This window comes from Chlorocebus sabaeus, chromosome 18, assembly GCF_047675955.1.
Source record: "Chlorocebus sabaeus isolate Y175 chromosome 18, mChlSab1.0.hap1, whole genome shotgun sequence".
NCBI lineage: Eukaryota > Metazoa > Chordata > Mammalia > Primates > Cercopithecidae > Chlorocebus > Chlorocebus sabaeus.
In genome coordinates, this window is record NC_132921.1 from 22407843 (window position 1) to 22427011 (window position 19169).

General features: G+C 45.7%; 1 protein-coding gene across 3 annotated transcripts in view; it reads right to left on the reverse strand.

Moving 5' to 3' along the window:
* The window catches only part of NEDD4L (NEDD4 like E3 ubiquitin protein ligase), a 358982-nt gene extending 340546 nt beyond the window's left edge, over positions 1 to 18436 (reverse strand). Inside the window, exons 1-2 of one of the 3 annotated variants that reach the window (XM_073006275.1) lie at positions 18130 to 18436; positions 18048 to 18099 (exon numbers count right to left, since the gene is read on the reverse strand). In XM_073006275.1, coding sequence (XP_072862376.1) covers positions 18048 to 18095 — 48 coding nt within the window. In that variant the 5' untranslated portion in view covers positions 18096 to 18099; positions 18130 to 18436. Of the gene's footprint in view, positions 1 to 16726; positions 16891 to 18047 lie in introns of those variants that run through there. The other 2 variants (XM_073006274.1, XM_008013964.3) reach the window with 2 other exon arrangements.
* Positions 18437 to 19169: the final 733 nt, after the last annotated feature.

Genomic DNA, 19169 nt, shown 5'->3' on the forward strand with positions numbered 1-19169 from the left:
TACAGAGACCTCACCACCCACCAGATGGTCCTAACAGCCCAAGTGCACCCAGGTACTGGGTGGTCAAGCAAAAAATAAGACCTGGGACCGACATAAAGACTTCTTTTTACAAAGAGAAATCACAACTGCAAAACAACTATCTCAATCTCAACAAAGCAGCCTTCCAAAGATTATCTTAAAATACACCATCCAAAGACTATCTTAAAATACACATATAACTTTGAAAATACCAATAATGAGAGATTACAAAGAGTTCAACTGGGAGAACTCTGTCCCTAGAGCTCTAATACCATGGATCACCAAGGGAGGTTGCTACATACATGCGGACTCTTCCCAGAACTGGACAATAACCAGTAAAAGTGGAGAGCAGCCGAAAGAATTAGAAACCTTCCTATTTAGAGCTATATATCATTCTAGCCCTTTAATCATTCTCGACTAAAACTAATTCTCAAAAGGGCTCCTTACCTCCAGCAAATCAAAATACTTTTAATAGTTCAGCTACCTCTAAATCCAGAGTGGTCCTACGTGATCTTCCAAATTTCCTTTTGCCTCTTATCTCTTCCCAAAGGGATAGTAATTAATTTGAGAAGCTTGCCATAGTTAATATCCACAGAGAATAAAGTGTTTAAGTTGTAAGTTTTACATTTTACCTTATCTTAATTATAACAGTATTTTTTTTTTTTAAAGGAAAGAATGGTAAATGTTCCCATATTTATAACTGCAAGGGAAAGCCAAGGTCTAAAGGAGATTTCTTCGAACTACCCGCTGCAAGTCCTTCAGGATTGCAAAAAATCGATCCTATGCACAGCTGACTATAAATAGCCACCTTCCTTCCTGCCTCCTCTAGTCTGGAGCCACCACGACAGAAAGAAAAAAAAAACCCATAGTCCAATGTGCATCTTCCTTGGCATCACTGTGAGGCATGAAGCAGCAGGGTAAATGGAAGGAGTAGATTTTGACATCTGGAAGACTCGCGTTCAAATTCTGGCTCTAACACTAGCCGCAGAGCTTTGGCCAAGTGACTCATCCTGTCTAAGCCTCAGTTTTTTATCTGAAAAACAGGAAAAATCATATTTCGGATCTAACATGACGGGTTCACGGATCCAATTAGATAACCCTGTAAAACTGATACTACACTACAGCAGGGTTTCTCAACCTCGGCAGCATTTGGGGCGAGATCATCGTCGTGGGAGCTGTACTGTGCCATGTAAGATGTTCTGCAGCATTTCTGGCCTCCACCTTCTAGAGTTCAGAGGCATCTCCTAAGTTGTGACAGTCAAAATGTCTCCAGGCAGCTGGGCACAGTGGCTCATGCCTGTAATCCCAGCACTTTGGGAGGCCGAGACGGGTGGATCACCTGAGGTCAGGAGCTCGAGACCAGCCTGACCAACATGGTGAAACCCCATTTCTACTAAAAATACAATTAGCCGGGCGTGGTGGCAGGCACCTGTAACCCCAGCTACTCGGGAGGCTGAGGCAGGAGAATCGCTTGAATCCAGGAGGTGGAGGTTGTAGTGAGCCGAGATCGCGCCACTGCACTCCACCCTGGGCAACAAGAGCAAAACTCCGTCTCAAAAAATAATAATAATAAATAAAAATAAATAAAAAATAAAAAGTCTCCAAGCATTGTCAAATGTCCCCTAGGGGAGAAGGAAGGGTGCAAGACAGGCTCCAGTTTAGAGCCCCTTACTAAGTATTTAATAGAGATAGGCTTCTTGCCCTCCTCCCATCTACCTAGTCCTCTGAAGAAACCTAGGGATTATTCCAGACACCTCCCTTTTTCTGTACCTAATCAATCATAACCAAATCCAATGGAATCTGCCTCCTAAATACCTCCTGCCTCATCCCCTGGCACATTTCACCATCATCACCTCCGTTTCTGCCTGGATAGCTCGTGCAACTGCCTAGGGTTGTCCAACTCAAATCCAATCTCCCCGAAGCTGCACAGTGAGCTTTAGAAAAGCCCAGATTGCCGGGCCCAACGGCTTGCACCTGTCATCCCAGCGACTCAGAAGACTGAGATGGGAGGATTGTCTGAGGCCAGGGGTTCGAGACCAGTCTGGGCAACACACTTACTAATAAGAAAAGCCCAGACCTCAACAGGTTTCTCCGTGTACCTCAAACAATATAGTCCCAGACTGAGACCCAGATGAGGTCCACAAAGCTGTTTACATCCAGCCACTTCTTCCTTTGGCTTTTATGGTCTGGCCACTCAGGCCTCAGCTGTGCCTTCCCCACCCCAACCCCACCCCCGACCAACCCCTGCTTGACGCACTCCCTGACACACCACAGTGTGATGGCTCCACTCGGGGTGTCTACATGCGGACTGCTTGTTCAAGTTCTGGCTCAGCCACTTACTAAGTAGTCCTGTGACCCTGGGCAAGTTATTTAACCTCCTTGTACCTCAGTTTCCCCACCTATAAAATGATAGCACCTACCTCAAAGGGCTATTGTGAGGATTTATGTTAGTTTTTTTAAATGTTTATTTTAATTGATGAAAACTGTATCTGTTTATCATGTACATGTTATTTTGAAATATGTACACACTGTGGAATGGTTAATTTGAGCTAGTTAACCTATGCATTACCCCGCATACTTACCAAGTTTGCATACAAAGAACATTTAAAATCTACTCTCTTGGCAATTTTGAAGAATACACTGTTACTAACCAGAGTCAACACGTCCCACAAGAGGTGAGTTTGTTTGTGCAGCACATTTACATCAACATCTAGCCAAGTGACAATTTCATGGACGGGATGAGGTGGGTTGGCAGATTCCAAACTTCCTAACACTGCTGTCACTCCAGGGGAGGAGTGACATCTCAGTTTTCTAGGTCTGCTGTGGTTTAACACCTGGGCAAGGAGGACACTGCCCTTCTTAGCCAGGCAGCATGGATCCTGGAGTCACAAAAGAAACATCAGTTTCAAGCAGATGCTCTGGTATTGGTAGTGGCAGTTTCAACACCTTCTTTGCCCTTTCAAGAGCCTCTGGGGGAAAAAATGGTATAAAGCAATCAAACATGAGTCTGCGACCTTCTTCTGTGGAACACATTTGCCTCTCTTGGGGCCTAGAGAGGAGGGGAGTCTTTTCACTTAGAATTTGAGGAAAGAATAAAGAGTAAAATTCTCAGTAATGACACAGACTAGAAAATAGGAGGAGGGGCTGAGCATGGTGGCTCACACGTGTCATCCCTGAACTTTAGGAAGCCAAGGTGGGAGAAGTGCTTGAGTCCAGGAGTTAGAGGCCAGCCTGGCCAACATACTGCGATCCCATCTCTTAAGGAAAAAAAAGAAAGAAAAAGAAAATAGGAGGAGTAATCTATATTGCACAAACAAATTAGAATTCAAAAATACATTAAAAAGATGTTTTTTCTGTGACCAACTGACCTCAAGATTGTCTAACCTGAGATCATCACTTGAATGGAGTAAACCATCAAGGGGTCTGATTCAGTGCTTGGGACTGGAGATAAATCATTGGGATGTGGCTGTTGCTCTGAAGAGGTGCCTAATCTATATGAGACAGGAACACAAACAAATAATCCTTCATTGCTGTCAGTGAAGTATTCAGTAGAAGCAACCATGCAGGAAGGTGCCTTTGAGTCTGGGATGTGAAGAGGGATAGTTGGAGACACAGAGTGCCCAGCTTTGAACAGTGACTTCTGAGCTGACTCTTACATAAAAACAATCAAATGCACTAACAGCTATGATTCTGGATGCCCAGGTTTCATTGGTCCCTGACCCCTGTCCAGGCCTGTCTCTTCAGTGTGACAAGTACTCCTGTGCTACCCCAAATTCCTTCAGTGGATTCCTTCTCTGTTGAATTCATCAGCTTCAACTGCTATTGCCTTAAATCAAAACCCTATCAAAGATTTTGTATCAAAGAGAAGATGTGGTACAAGAAACTGGAATGGCTGGGAATGGGGAGGTACTGGTTCACGAGTATGGCATTTCCAGTTTTGCAAGATGAAAGAGTTCTATGGCTAGACGGGGGTGATGGCTGCCCAACAATGTGCATGCATGTAGTGCCACCAAACCATACACTTTAATGTGGCTAAGAAAGTTAATTTTGTCATGTGTATTTTACCACCTTTTTGAGACGGAGTCTCACTCTGTCGCCAGGCTGGAGTGCAGTGGCGCGATCTTGGCTCAATGCAATCGCCATCTCTCGGGTTCAAGCGATTCTCCTGCCTCAGCCTCCCGAGTAGCTGGGATTACAGGCTCCCGCCACCATGCCCAGCTAATTTTTGTATTTTTAGTAGAGACGGGGTTTCATCACGTTGGCCAGGATGGTCTCTATCTCCTGACCTCGTGATCCACCCTCCTCAGCCTCCCAAAGTGCTGGGATTACAGGCGTGAGCCACTGCACCCGGCCTTACTACTGTTTTTTAAAAATTGCTTTAAGAAATTGGAATGGCTGAGTGAAGGGAAGTGGGTACTCAGAGTCCCACAATCCCAGTGTGGGGAAGTTGCTCATTCTTGATACACCAGAGAGCAAAAGCAGAGTGGGTTAAATGGCCCCTCTTGTCTGTTAGACCCAAACTGTGTGGCTCTTCATTCTAGGCTATTTTTAAATTGCCTCAAGGCAGATGCGGTGGGGATTAGCAGGGCTGTGGGACTTACTGTTAAGACCCAGGAATTCCCAGAACCAGAGACTTCATCTAGGTAAGATCACTGGCTGCCATTACCAGCCCATGGAATTGACTAGACGCAAAACCCAGAGCCTGAGTTTTCCTGGGAGCAGTTTTGCCAAAGACATTCTCAGTAAGGCTGGAACAAGCCTGTGGCTATTCAACCCCAAGACAACCAATCGTGAAGCCCCAGACTAATGCCAAGCAGCACCCAAGAAAAGGAACTTTGCCAGTGCCTACCCCATCCAGGTGCAGCTGCAGAGGACAATGCCCAAGGGAGATTCTCACCCTGGACAGACTTCAGCAGAGGCAAGCTGCCAGACCGGCTGACCAAAGCAAACACTCCCAGCTGTTCCTGTTCAGCCAGCAAGCCCACCGTGAGTGTCTTATTTTCTCCTTCTCCAAACAGAAGGTTCATTGTAGTCATCCTGTTCTTTCTTGCCCATTGTAGGTTCAATGTTTTGAGAGACATAACCTATTTAGTCATAAATCACCAGATAATAAAAAAAAAAAACCTCCTTTCAGGTGTAATATTACCCAGAGATCCTCGCAATATGTAGATGCATATTCGGGTTGCCTCCCTGGGGAAAGGGAGCATGTGCGTTTCACGAAGCCAGGGGCATTTCTGAAGGTAGACATACTATCCAAGGTGTGGAATGCAGGGTCACCATGCCTATTTTACCCCCAGCTCAAGAGGTAAGGAAAAAAAGGTAATTCTATCTCCTCCTTGCCACGGCAACTGGTTGCAGGATGAACAGATCTCAGCGTCTGTGGGCCCTGAGACACAACGGAAGATTTCCTTAATTTTAAGAGAAAGGCACAGGAGGCCGTTCTCTTTCCAAGTACCTACTTAAAAACAAAAAAACAAAAAACAAAAAAAACAGGCACAGCTCTGGCTGGGCACGGTGGCTCACACCTGTAATCCCAGCACTTTGGGAGGCCAAGGCAGGCGGATCACTTGAGGTCAGGAGTTCAAGACCGACCTGGCCAACATGGTGAAACTCCATCTCCATTAAAAATACAAAAATTAGCTGGGTGTGGTGGTACATGCCTGTAGTCCCAGCTACTCGGGACGCTGGGGCAGGAGAATACTTAAACCCAGGAGGCGGAGGTTGCAGTGAACCAAGATGGTGTCACTGTACTCTTGCTTGGGCGACAGAGCGAAACTGTCTCGAAAAAAAGTAAAAAAAATTTAAAAATGCATAGCTCTGTCAGTGGCAGCCAGCCTAGGACCAAGAAGCCCTGGAAAGAGCCAGGCTGTAGAAACGAAAGCAGAAAAAACAATGAACCTGGTTCCTAAAGACATCCCTGAGCTGGTCCATTTCCTTACTGTCTAGGTGAACATTTCCTAATTGAGACATCATAACTAAACAACATAACCAGTTCCCATGACAACTATCAATTATCTTTCACAATTTATAGGCCACCATAAAACATGAATTGAGAAGGACCAACTCAAGTCTCACAATTCTAAGACGCCATCAACTGTCAGCTGTCACTTTTTGGGGGTGACGGGAGTGGAGGAGGATGGTGTGAGTACAAGAAATCTACCAACACTTTAAACACGTACCAACTATAACATGAATTCAGAATTATTAAAAGGCTGGGGGAAGGGGGACAAGGACAAGTCTCTGATTAAATGTAACATGGTGTTTGTCAACTCCACCCTTCTGTTTGGGAAGAGATATACTCTAGGTCACACCCAACAGTGGCTGGATATTACAAGTCAGTGGAAAGAAACAAAGAAGAGCTGACTGCTCACAGGTGAGTATTGCTATGTATGCAAAGCTATCACTTTGACACCTAAAACTATTCAACACCTAATAGAGTCATGAGATGGTCTCTAACTCAAAACCTAAGAAAACAAAAACAAGGAGAAACGGATTTGAGTCTGATTACAGGAGACAATTTCCATAGCACACACAAAAAATTTCAGAGAACCCAAAACACTACTAGCAATGTAAATTACTTTCATGCAACTGAAGTGCACAGAAGGACAGAAATTCAAACTTCAAGTGTCCACAGTGGAGAGAAATGAAATATCTATTTTGCAAACTGCAAGTGGGGAAAAAGAAATACAATTTACCAGTCATTTTTTTCTTAAAATAATCCTGACTTTATCCCTCCAACTCCCAACGTAGTGGTGAGCTCCTAACATGAAAATGACCTTGTGATCCTTAGATACAAAACACAAGGCGGACCCTAAATAAATAAATGTTCCACTGAACAAACACCATATCAATATTTGTACTGAACAAGTACTATAACCTTTCACTTGAAGCTTGAAGTACATGCCTTTCGGGGATTTTTAAACTCACTTTTAAACTTTTATATTAAGAAAAAAAGATTTATTGTAGAAATATAGAAAACACATGTAAGCAAAACACGAGACAATAAAAAACTACCGATAATCCCCTTTGCTCAAAGATAACCTCCATTAACATGCTGGAATATATCCTTAGTCAGTTTTTCCTTTTTCTTGTTTTGTAGAGACAGAGTCTCACTATGTTGCCCAGGCTGGTCTTGAACTCCTGGGTTCAAGTGATCCTCCCACCTCTATCTCCCAAAGTGGTTCAGATTATAGGCGTGAGCCACTGCGCCCAGTCCCTAGTCATTTTCTCTACATGTAAACACTGTTACCCACAATAGGGTTCTACTCCATCCACTGTCTTATAACCTACTTTTTCTATTTAATATGATACTGCTGACATCTTCATGGTATTATTCTTCAACACTGCCCCACCCCACTCATCACTCCCACAGCTGCAGTATACTCTTCTGTACCTCACTTCTCGAAAAGAGGAAAAGCTCTTACTCCTGGCTTAAAGTGCTCTCTTTAGTAATAACACAAATAATATTCACTGAAAATTAAGGTATCGATTCCAAAGGCACGGCACATGCCAGTTTCTCAAGAATCAGCATAAGCATACTCTAGAATTCAAAGTCAACAGGGGAAGTTCAGCTCCCTGTAGATGTAGCTCAATCCAAGAGCCACGTTCATTTATCTTCCGGTGTTAACAAGTGGGGAGGAAATACAGACAGTTTGAAACTTACAAACCAAGTTACTGACAATAGTTATGGCTGCATCCAATTGTCACACACAATGCACGAAGCACAAAAGGAATAAGAGCAAGAAGAAGAATAGGAAGTGAACTGATTGTCTTTTTTTCTTTTTCTTTTGAAATTATGTCTCCCTCTGTTGCCCAGACTGGAGTGCGGTGGTGCAATCATTACTCATCGCAGCCTTGAACTCCTGTGCTCAAATCATCTTTCCACCTGGACCTCTCAAGTAGCTGGGACCACAGGCATGTGCCACCATATCCAGATAATTTTGGTTATTTTTAGTACAGATGGGGTCTCACCATGTTATACAGGCTTTGCTTTTTCTTGAAACCTTGCACTCCTTCCTCTACCCAAAACAAACTGGGCAAGATGAAGTCAGCATGATAAGGACACCCAAAGACAACTCACTTAATAACTGAGAAGGAAAAATAGAGACTAGCAAAGAAAGCAGAAGATTCTCCGCAAAGTCCCATTCTTCAGGTTCTCGGAGTAGTTAGGAGATTCGTAAGTAAGTTTGTGGAGTCTGTCACGCTGTGGGACACAAACACATGTTTCCCCATTACTAAATAGTACTGAGTGCTTACTAAGCAAAGTAATTCTCTAAATAGATTAGGATTACTTGCATTTTCTGAAAAACCAAAGTAACTTCTAGCATTAAGAAAAAAAGAACTTACACATGTAAATAAAACTAACCCATTCAACACAAACATCTTCAATTAAACAAGAAAAATTGATAGAAAGGGTCTTCATCTCCTATATTACCTCTGACCCAAAGTCTGCCCTCACAGGCTTCCTCACATTAGTGACATCCAACACTCACTTGCCAAAACATAAATCTAAAACTTAACATCACAGAGATCAGGTTAAAAAAAATGATTAGCTTTGCATTTTCCAACATTCATTCATAACAGAAGTTCAACAGAGGCAACTCAGTGTGACCTCCGGTCAGCTAGAGAAGCATTGGCCATGGTTCCCAAGTGCACTTCTCACTGTTACAACAATCTCAGCATTTACCCACAATGGGAATTCCAGCTTTACTACACGCTTTTAAATACACATTATAAGATATGATCCAAAATTGCACCCAAGGAGACCAAGAGCTAAGCCTTGATTCAGGGTGGAAACTGGAAATTAATTAGAATGTAAAAATTGTTGGCCAGGTGCAGTGGCTCGCACCTGTAATCCCAGCACTTTGGGAGGCCGAGGCAAGCGGATCACATGGTCAGGAGTTCAAGACCACCCTGCCTAACATGGTGAAACCCTGTCTCTACTAAAAATACAAAAAAATTAGCTGGGCGTGGTGGTGGGCGCCTGTCGTCCCAGCTACTCAGGAGGCTGAGGCAGGAGAATGGCATGAACCCGGGAGGCAGAGCTTGCAGTGAGCCAAGATCACGCCACTGCACTCCAGCCTGGGCGACACAGTGAGACTTCATTTGGAAAAAAAAAAAAAATTCTTAACACAGGCAAGTCCAGGGGGTGGAGATGCAAATCAGGCCCTCGTCACCACACCACTGGGTCCCCTCAAGACAGGGCACACGGTCTCTGCCTGGTAGACAGGAGGTGGAAACATGCCGGAGCCACTTAAACAAGCCATCTACATGTCACTTCAGTGTGCCTGGGAAATCACTGGTCCACTGCAGCCCAAACAAAGTGACGGGTGATGGGACGTCACCCAAACCAGCAAAAGGACAGTTCCCTCGGTTTGTTCATGCTCTTCATGGGACCACTATCCTTACAAGCCCTTCCAAGTTCCACCTTCACAGGATAGATTTCACATCACAGCCTTTTTTTTTTTTTTTTTGAGACAGTTTCACTGTCACCCAGGCTGGAGTGCAGAGGCGCAATCTCGGCTCACCACAACCTCCATTTCCCAGGTTCAAGCGATTCTCCTGCCTCAGCCTCCCAAGTAGCTGGGATTATAGGGGCATGCCACCACGCCCGGCTAATTTTTGTATTTTTAGTAGAAATGGGGTTTTGCCATGTTGGTCAGGCTGGTCTTGAACTCCCGGCCTCAAGTGATCTGCCTGCCCTGGCCTCCCAAACAGATAGGATTACAGGCATGAGCCACCATAGGCGGCCACATCACAGCTTTTTAAACTTAAAAAAAAAAAAAAGAAAAACTCACTTTTGAATGGCCCTTTTCTTTTGGTGAATAGGAGGTATGAAAAGAATACAAAATCTCTTGGTAGATGTCTGCCTGCCAAGAAGTCACGAAACACTGAATGTGATGACAGCAAGGGAATCCGAGAGCCTTGCCATTTAACTTGGTGAGTTTTGAATCAATACAGGACTGAAGTCAGGGACAAAAAGTCGACTGGGGTGTCAAATTTAAGCTAGTTACCCCAGATACACTTACATAATAAGGCTTTTCTCACCTAAAGGCATTACAATAATCACCACTCAAAACGAAGTATTCCAATCACAGTGAGATTCTACTATTCATGAAATAAGAGGCCCAGATCTTTACACCACCGACCACCAAACGTCCTGCTAAAACTTCAGCCACAGTCTTGCATCAGGAATCAAGAATGTCTCTGCTAATCAAACATCAGTAGTTGTCATAATCATCAGCTCCTTCTCAGAGTCAGTAACAGAAAGTTATGGAAGGGTCCACACAGCAGAACTAGGACTATTTAGGAAGTCTCTACTAAATCTAAATCTAGTTTCTAGTTTTCTAAATCTAGTTTCTTTATTCTCAACTCTAAATTATGCTCTCATTTCCATATTCCAGCAACAAGCAACACCCAAGCCAACAGTAACATTAAACAGTGAACAGTACAAACATTGCCACCTATAGTCTGAAAACGAAATACATTTGTTTATATCGTGACCTGGAAGAGAAACAATGTAAAAACAGAAAGTAACATTTTGTCATACTTCTCCCACCCTTCTTTAATCCTCCTGCCCTAATACTTATTGTCACCATTATATTATTTATATATTATTCTAATCCTCCTTAGCATGGACTACCAAAAGATCAACACATAGTTTGCCCTATCGCCAGTTAACAAATATTTCAGTAAGACAGACCCACTTATTCAAATACCTGCAACATCAAAAAGCTTGAAAACTCTTAAGTTAGGATCTCTTTTTTTCACTGCTGCTACTCATCTAAGACTGGAAATTTAAGGGCAACAATAAAATCTGTTTAATACAGATCTTGTAACTTAAAATAAAAAATATAATTGGCTGTTAATCTATCACACACTGCCATGTTTTCATGATGCCATTTTAAACACTGCACAAGCAGACAGGTGATTAAATTAGCAATGAGCACAGTTCCTTCCTTTTGAAATGAGTGCAAAAGTAATTTAGCAGAAACTCCAAGGTACTGCTGCAATAATGTCACACTCAATCATTCTTTCATTTATTTATTTATTTATTTATTTATTTATTTATTTTTGATATGGAGTCTCGCTCTGTCACCCAGGCTGGAGTGCAGTGGTGCAATCTTAGCTCACTGCAAGCTCCACCTCCCGGGTTCACCCCATTCTCCTGCCTCAGCCTCCAGAGTAGCTGGGACTACAGGTGCCCGCCACCACACCCGGTTAATTTTTTGTATTTTTAGTAGAGACAGGGTTTCACCATGTTAGCCAGGATAGTCTCGATCTCCTGACCTCGTGATCTGCCTGCCTCGGCCTCCCAAAGGTGCTAGTCAATCATTCTTAATATTTTCAAACAGTTTTATTGAGATGTAATTCACATACAACACAATTCATCCATTTAAAGGGTACAAAACTCAATGACTTTTAATATGTTGGGAATTCTTCTTTGGGGTGATCTTGGCTTGTTTGCCTTTGTTTTCTGAGACAGTGTCTTGCTCTGTCACCCAGGCTGGAGTGCAGTGGCATGATCATGGCTCACTGCAGCCTCAACCTCCCAGGTTCAAGCCATCCTCCCACCTCAGCCTCCCCAGCAGCCGGGACCACAGGTGCGTGCCACCATACCCAGCCAAGTTTTTGTATTTTTTGTAGAGGCAGGGTTTCACCACGTTGCCCAGGCTGGTCTTAAACTCCTGGGCATCAAGCAATCTGTCCACTTCAGCCCCCGAAGATTACTCATTTTTCTGGGGAAAATATACCAGATATATTGAGGTACCCCAGAATCCCAAAACAAGCTTTCCCAACTAAGCTTCCTAGTGATGTGGACACACACTGCACTGAAGAAACACCTGAATACTGTGCAATGGTTTTCATTTGAATTGCATTCTGTAATGGCAAATAAACTGCAGTCATCTGAGGATCACCATTTGTCACCGTCCTCACCCTTGGAGCAAAATTATTACTATTCTTTTTTTTGAGTTTCGCTCTTGTTGCCCAGGCCGGAGTGCAATGGCCTGAACTTCTCGGCCTCCCGGCAATTCTCCTGCCTCAGCCTTCTGAGTAACTGGGATTACAGTTGCCTGCCATCATGCCCAGCTAATTTTTGTATTTTTAGTAAAGACAGAGTTTCACCATGTTGGCCAGGCTGGTCTCAAACGCCTGACCTCAAGTGATCCTCCAGCCTCGGCCTCCCAAAGTGTTGGGATTACAGGCATGAGCCACTGCCCCGGACTATTATTATTGCGACAGAGTCTCACTCTTTCACCCAATCTGGAGTGCAATGGTGCGCGATCTCGGCTCACTATAATCTCTGCTTCCAGGGTTCAAGCTATTTTCCTGCCTCAGCCTCCAGAGTAGCTGGGATTACAGGTGTCCACCACCACGCCCAGCTAATTTTTTTTCTTTTCTTTTCTTTTCTTTTTTTTTTTTTTTTTTGTAGAGACAGGGTTTCACCATGTTGGCCAGGCTGGTCTCAAACTCCTGACCTCAACTGATCCACCAGCCTTGGCCTTCAACATGCTAGGATTACAGATGTAAGCCACTAAGTCTGGCCTAAGCAAAATTATTTTTATTCCTTAAATTAAGGAAACTGATGTTCAATAATGAAATAAACAATCATAACATTCTGATTTAATAAAACTAAATACAATGAAAATTAAAATGTCAATGTCTACAAATTCCACAGACACTACATCTGTGAAGAAAATAAATTATATTCAGTAGTGTTTTTTTTTTTTTTTTTGAAACAGGGTCTCACTCTGTTGCCCAGGTTAGAGTGCAGTGGCATGATCTTGGCTCACTGCAACCTCTGCCTCCAGGTTTAAGTGATCCTCCCACCTCAGCCTCTCAAGTAGCTGGGACCACATGCACATGCTGCCATGTTTAGCTAACTTTTCTATTTTTTGTAGAGATGGGGTTTCACCATGTTGCCCAGCCTGGCCTCAAACTCCCGAGCTAAAGTGATTCACCTGCCTCGGTCTCCCAAAATGCTAGGATTACAGGACTGAACACTGCACCCGGTCCCTAGAATCAAATTTTAAAACAACACATTATATTCAAGAATTTTTAAAACTGATTTTAAATGTCACCATGAAAACTAGGCCCTTTTAAGATTTCTTTCTCAAACATTACCTCTATGTCTTGGGTATACAGTCTACCTTCCAGCATCTAGACCCGACACAGGCCTTGGACTTGGCATGACTGGGCAAGCCTTCTCTCTCTTCAGAAAACAGCCTGTCAGCATTCACCTTGAGATCCAAGCAAAATCTAGACCACAATTTCTGAAAGCAATCTTGTCCTCACCGTTTTGCACAGCTGCAAAGATGGCACATAGGGTTTCCCAAGTCATCTCTTGAAAATACACACAGGCCCCCTTTTTAAAACTAACAACTATTCTTAATCACTTACAGATGGCTATCCAGTTGGCTATCATCTAGGACCCCAGTTCCTTCTTTGCTAATGCCTATTTAAGAGCACTTCTCTTTTCCTAGCAGTTTTCTCAAATACAGAAAAGCAAAAATCTGACTACTCGTTGACTTAAAAGTATTGAATGATTGGAGCTACTGAAACTGATGGTTTGGAGTTTTCCCAGGTTTCTAGTCACTGTAATTCATCAATTCTAAAATATCCTTGTTTTCATATTTCAACTTCTCTGAAATAAGGATGAACAGTATGTCGTAACTTGACAGCAATTTTTTCTCTTAGTGGTACATGAAATAGTGGCATTATTTTAAAAGTGACAGCATCTTAAAGTGAAAGAAATATGGTATCCACACCAAAGGTTAGCCTTAAAGGTTTGTTATGAAGTGGATAATTATATGTAAATGAGTAGGAAGACCCCTAAGACAATAGAGAGTAGTGGTGACTGCAACCATAGCACAACTAGCTGCCACATCTCAAAGGACATAATGCAAGCCACTGACTGTAACTAGGTTAGAATGTGGCCCCAATTAAGCCAGATTTTTACCATTTTCATGAAATTTCCAAGCTTTAAAACACTCTGGAGACCACATTAAGCACGGCTCCTGGTCAAATCTGGTCCAGTAGCCATCAGTTTGCAACCAGTGGTGTTTATTTCTCTTACATTATCTTGAATAATCTAGATATTAAGACCTTTCCAGGCATTTGGCAGAAAGGAAGGATTATCCAGCATGTTAAAAACTAGGCCTTTCTATTCAAAACACCTGGCTCCATAACTTATTTGTTTTGTGTCCTTATCCAGGTCACGTAACCTCTTTGAGCTTTCATTCCTCATCTGTAAATCACAGCCCAGCTCATACAGTTCTCATGAGAATTAAGCGACACAGTATGTGACAAGGCTCAGCACTTTGCTCTCATGGCGCACCTTAAAAGTGACAGTATCTTAAAGTGAAAAACATATGGTATCCATGCCAAAAGTTAACCTCAAAGGTTGATGAAGTAGATAATTATATGCAAATGAGTAGAAAGACCCCTAAGCCAGCAAGCCAGCAGGGAGCTGTGGTGACTGGCACCTATAAGCAGATCTGCCACATCTCAAAGGACATAATGCCAGCCACTGATTGTGACTAGGCTAGAATGTGGCCTCAATGAAGCCGGATTTTTACCATTGGTATAGAAGAGGCATTCAAAAGTAGCCAACTATCGTGTTTGTATAGGATAAGGAGAGAAGGTGTCATTTATCCTATGTCAGCCTGGCCTTCATTTGTATGCCATTTGCTTCATTTTAACTACTAATGAAATTACTTAATGTCATATCTAATGTGATAAGAAGCTGCCATTCAATCCCAGTATTTTGATCAGTAGAAAAATCTTTTCAATAAATTATCCCTTTCTAAAATGGATTAAAGATTTCAGAAAGTTAGCAGTAACATTCATAAGTAAACTATGCCAAAATGCACTACAGATTGACGAAAATAAGTAAATAAAACAAAACAAAAAATCCACCAAGGACTCAAGCCAGATGCAGAAACTAGTCAAAAGTGTTCTGATTCCAAACCAAATGTGATTTTGGGCCATGGATCAGAAGTTTTGTAAACTGCTAATCCCTCCAACACCAAAAGTGCTTTATCTGACGGTTTTAAATCTGGCTACCTAAAATGACATGATTGAAATCAGGATAAATATGAATTGTAACGCACCAGAGAAACCTCCGCCTGAAACACACAGCAAAAATTAAATAGCACATACATTCACACAAACACAGCCCACATCTCAACCCCTTACCTTCTACAAAGTGGACAGACATCTGCTGATAATGCAGGGAACAGCACCAAAGCCTCTGCTTTGGCATCCCCATTTTCTGGGTTCATGCAATGCTTCATCAACAGCAGTGCAGAGGGCTCAACAGTCTTTATGAGCTGGGACATAACTAGGTGCACTCCAAACATACCATGCTTTTCATCAATCTCAAATCAAAATACAAACCTACTTTTAAGAAATGTGGTAGGTATGAGTGTCTACTTTGCTAAAAGGTTTATGAGGTCACTCGTCTAAATAGCGGTCAAAATCTCTTCATATGGGATATTCTGCAGCACACCAGGCCTACGAGCTGAAGTGCACCCATACTTAATACGCCTTGGAAGAACAATCCTGCCGTTTGCTTCAGCCGGCATTCTACTCTCAGAGCCTGCTAAAACCTTCCATTGGTTTTTCTTACACATACTAATTCAGGGACACAAAACAAGCTGTGCAAATTCAACGATTTGTCGTTAATATTCTACGAAGGCATTCCCTGATTCTCTGAAGGGCAACCTGACAGCATGAAACCGCCCATGAAAAACAAATACCACTGAAATGTGAAGTCATCAAAACTGCCCTCGCTGATTTTTTCACTGGTAGGAGAAAGTTGAAAAAGGAAGACAGATGAGACTCATCTTGTGTAATACAATGTGTATGGAACTAAATATTACCAGCGACATGGCAATAAATAGATAATAAAAGGTGTCTTCATCACCTCTTGCTATTTCCTATACAGCCCCAAATTCCCTTCTAGCAACATGCAGGAGTGAACCCAGTCACATGCCAACACACACTCGGACTCTGTTTACAACCCAAGCTTCACTTTCACACTAGACACCAGTTATGATGATTAGTAGTGACTCCTGTAGACAAAAGTGGCAAGATGTGCTCTAGGTAGATTCTGACACTCACTGCCAATGTAAATAAAGCATAAACAACAGTGACATTAACGTGTTTTATTTATCCAGTTGCACTTCTCAAAACACTCTTAAAATCCTTTTTTCGGGGAGTTTTTACAAATCATCATGTTATTAAAACATTTTTTAAAAGAACCTAGGATGAAATGCAGCTGTCCAAACCTCCGCCCCGGCCCCCGCAATACGTCAACCCAAGTAGCCCCTTTGTTTAGGAATGTCCGTGTCTCTGCAACTCTAAGAGCTCAGGGCCTGCCCTCTACAGCCACTAATTAAATGGAGAAGTAAAGGATGCAAGCGAAAGCTCCTCAGAGAGAGAAGCCAGGAGGGAGAGGAGAATCCCCCCGGGTCAATGAAACAATGCTACTTTTCACCTATCCCCAGGTAGTTACACAAAACGGGAAATTATTTTACAAAAGCACAGCGAGGCAAAGTAATCAAACACACAAATCACACATTATTTGCACTGCGATCATTCTTTGATCAAATAAATACATCAAGCTTTGCCTAGCACCGCTAAGAAAACAATTCATACCCCAAACACCCTTCCCACCCCAAAATACCTTTCATTCCACACTTACGTAGCACACAGGCACACACACACTATGCCAGAGTAGGAGAACTGCAGAGAGCGGAGCCATAACGCGAGCCTGTCTCAGATAATAGCCTTTCTTCCAACCCCACCCCCATCACGAGAGAAAGAGAGAACCTCTGAAAAGAAAGGAGGGAGGGAAAGAAAGAGAAATCGAGAAAGCCTGAATTTCCAGGCATCAACTTTTCATGAAATGCACAACCAGGATAGGAAATACCTCCCTGCTGAGTAATGCTTCTTGGGTTGTAAATTCACCTCTCCAAAGGGTAGCCAGACCTGAGCGCGCACCCCGCCAGATGGCAAACCACTCCTACCTGCTCCATCCAGCCTGCCTGTCACGCCGCGCCCGCGACAAGGGTCCCACCCCCCTTTTTGGCAGAGCAACATACCAGTAAGGGCCGAGGGTGGCTGGTCGAAAGAGGACTAGGCAGTGATTTAGAAAAACTGTTTCAAAAGCGGGGAGTGGGAGGCACGGAAGAGAGCGTGAAGGTAAAAACAAAGCCCTTTCCAGTGAAACCGACCGCCTGGAAGGCGTGGCTTATTCATTCGCTTTATTAATAAAAGAGATCAATTGAGCTTTCCTCTCCCCACCCACCCCGGAGGTGCCGGGCTTTGAATCCTCGGGAGGAAAAAAATGGCAGGGCTGCAAGCTTCCTCCCCAAGTTTCCAGGAGCACCTGCCACCAGCCTTGAACACCTCCCCCACCGAGGCTCCGAAATCCACAATCCTGGCCGTAGACTTTGCAAAACGAGGGGAGGGACACACGCAGCGTGTCCCCCATTCCCGGCGGGATAAGCACGCACAGGCTTCTGAGCGCCTGCTGATCCACACAATCATGAGACAGAAAGTTCCAGGGGGAAATGATCCGGCTCCTCCGCAGCCCCGGGTCTCCAGCCGCGCGACCCAGACGTGACATGCATCATGGACTCCCGGGCTGCAGGGGCGAGAGGCGGAAAGTTGCCCAACAGCCCCAGGAGACGCTGCTTGAAGAGGAAGGGGGAAGAGAGGAAGGGGGAAGAGAGGCGCGCGTGCCCCCTCCCTCCCCTCCCAAAAGCGAGGAGCGGCGGAGTGAACCCCCAGCTCCAAGGGCGTCGCGCCGCTTTATTTACAAACAATGCGCTCGGCTTGCGGAGGATGGGGGATGCGGAAGGACCCAAGCTCCCCTCGATCCCGCTCCGGGGCCCTCCCGCTTTGGGGCTCCTGCAGACGCCGGGCACGAGCACCCCGGGGGCGGCTCCTTTCCCCTCCCCCTGCCGGCGCGGGACAGGAACTCCCTGGGGAGTCCCGGGCAGGAAGGGGGTGCCACTCACCTCGTCTTCGGAAAGTCCATAGACCGGCTCCCCGAGCCCGGTCGCCATGGAGCCGGCGCCCCGCGCAGGGTCCGAGGCGCTCCCGGCGGCTGTGCTGCGGCGCGGGCGGCCGGGTCTCCCCTCTGCCTCCAGGTCCCCCCGGTCCCGCACCCTGCCCTGCGGACGCCCTGCCGGGGAACCGGCCGGGCGCCGGCAGGTGAGGGTGCCCGAGCGCTCGCCCCGGCCGCTGCCGGCGCCGCTTCCTCCCGGAAGGCTGCGGGACCAGCGGGCCGGCGGCTCCCGAGAGCGCGCCGAGCACCAAGCTGCAGCCCCGGCGCCTCTCCCTGCGCGCGGCAGCGGCGCAGAGCCCGCCGGGCTTTCCCTCCCTGCGGCCCGCGCCTCCCTCCCGCCCCGCGGCTCTCCGCCCCTCTCCGAGCCTCCTCTGCGCTCCGGGAGACCCGGCTCGCCCGCCTCCTCGCTAGCGCCGTCCGGGCCCCCGCTCTCTCCGCCCCCTCCTCCGCCTCCTCCCACCGGCGCCGCGAGGGGACCCTCCCCGCTCGTCGGGGCGGGCGCACGCGCCCCCCAAGCCAATCACAAGCCGGGCTGGGGAGAGGGCCGCGGGCTGCGGGGGTGGCGGAGTTCAGCCCCACGCCCACCCCGGCCCGGGGCCTCCAGCGCGGCGCGGTGGGGGTCACCCCGCCGCTAGGCGGGTCCGCAGGGGCGTGTACGGGCGGGCTTGGCCGGCGCCGCCGACCCTCCCTCCCCTCCCGGGTTCCCTCCGCTTTGGGGAGGGGGCGCACTGGACGTTTGGGGGCGATAGAGGCTTTTGCGAACAATAACAAAAACGCCCTCAGCGTTTCTTCCTCCCGGTGGTCTTTTTACCAAGAGCCCTGAGCTCGCTAACTGTGAAAAGGGGAAAAGATGGATGTTTCTAGACCCCTTTAAATTCTTTGCAGCCCCGGCGAGCAGGACTTGGCTACATTGTCAGCTCCCGGGAGCCAGCCGCCCGGCCCGGCCGCCAGCCGAGGAGAGGCTGCCCCAGTGTGGCCGCGAGTCGCCATTGCCTGTGTCAACCTTGTAGGGAACAAAACCAACATAGCGCCCGCCCCGAGTACACACCCACCCACACGAAAACATACAGCA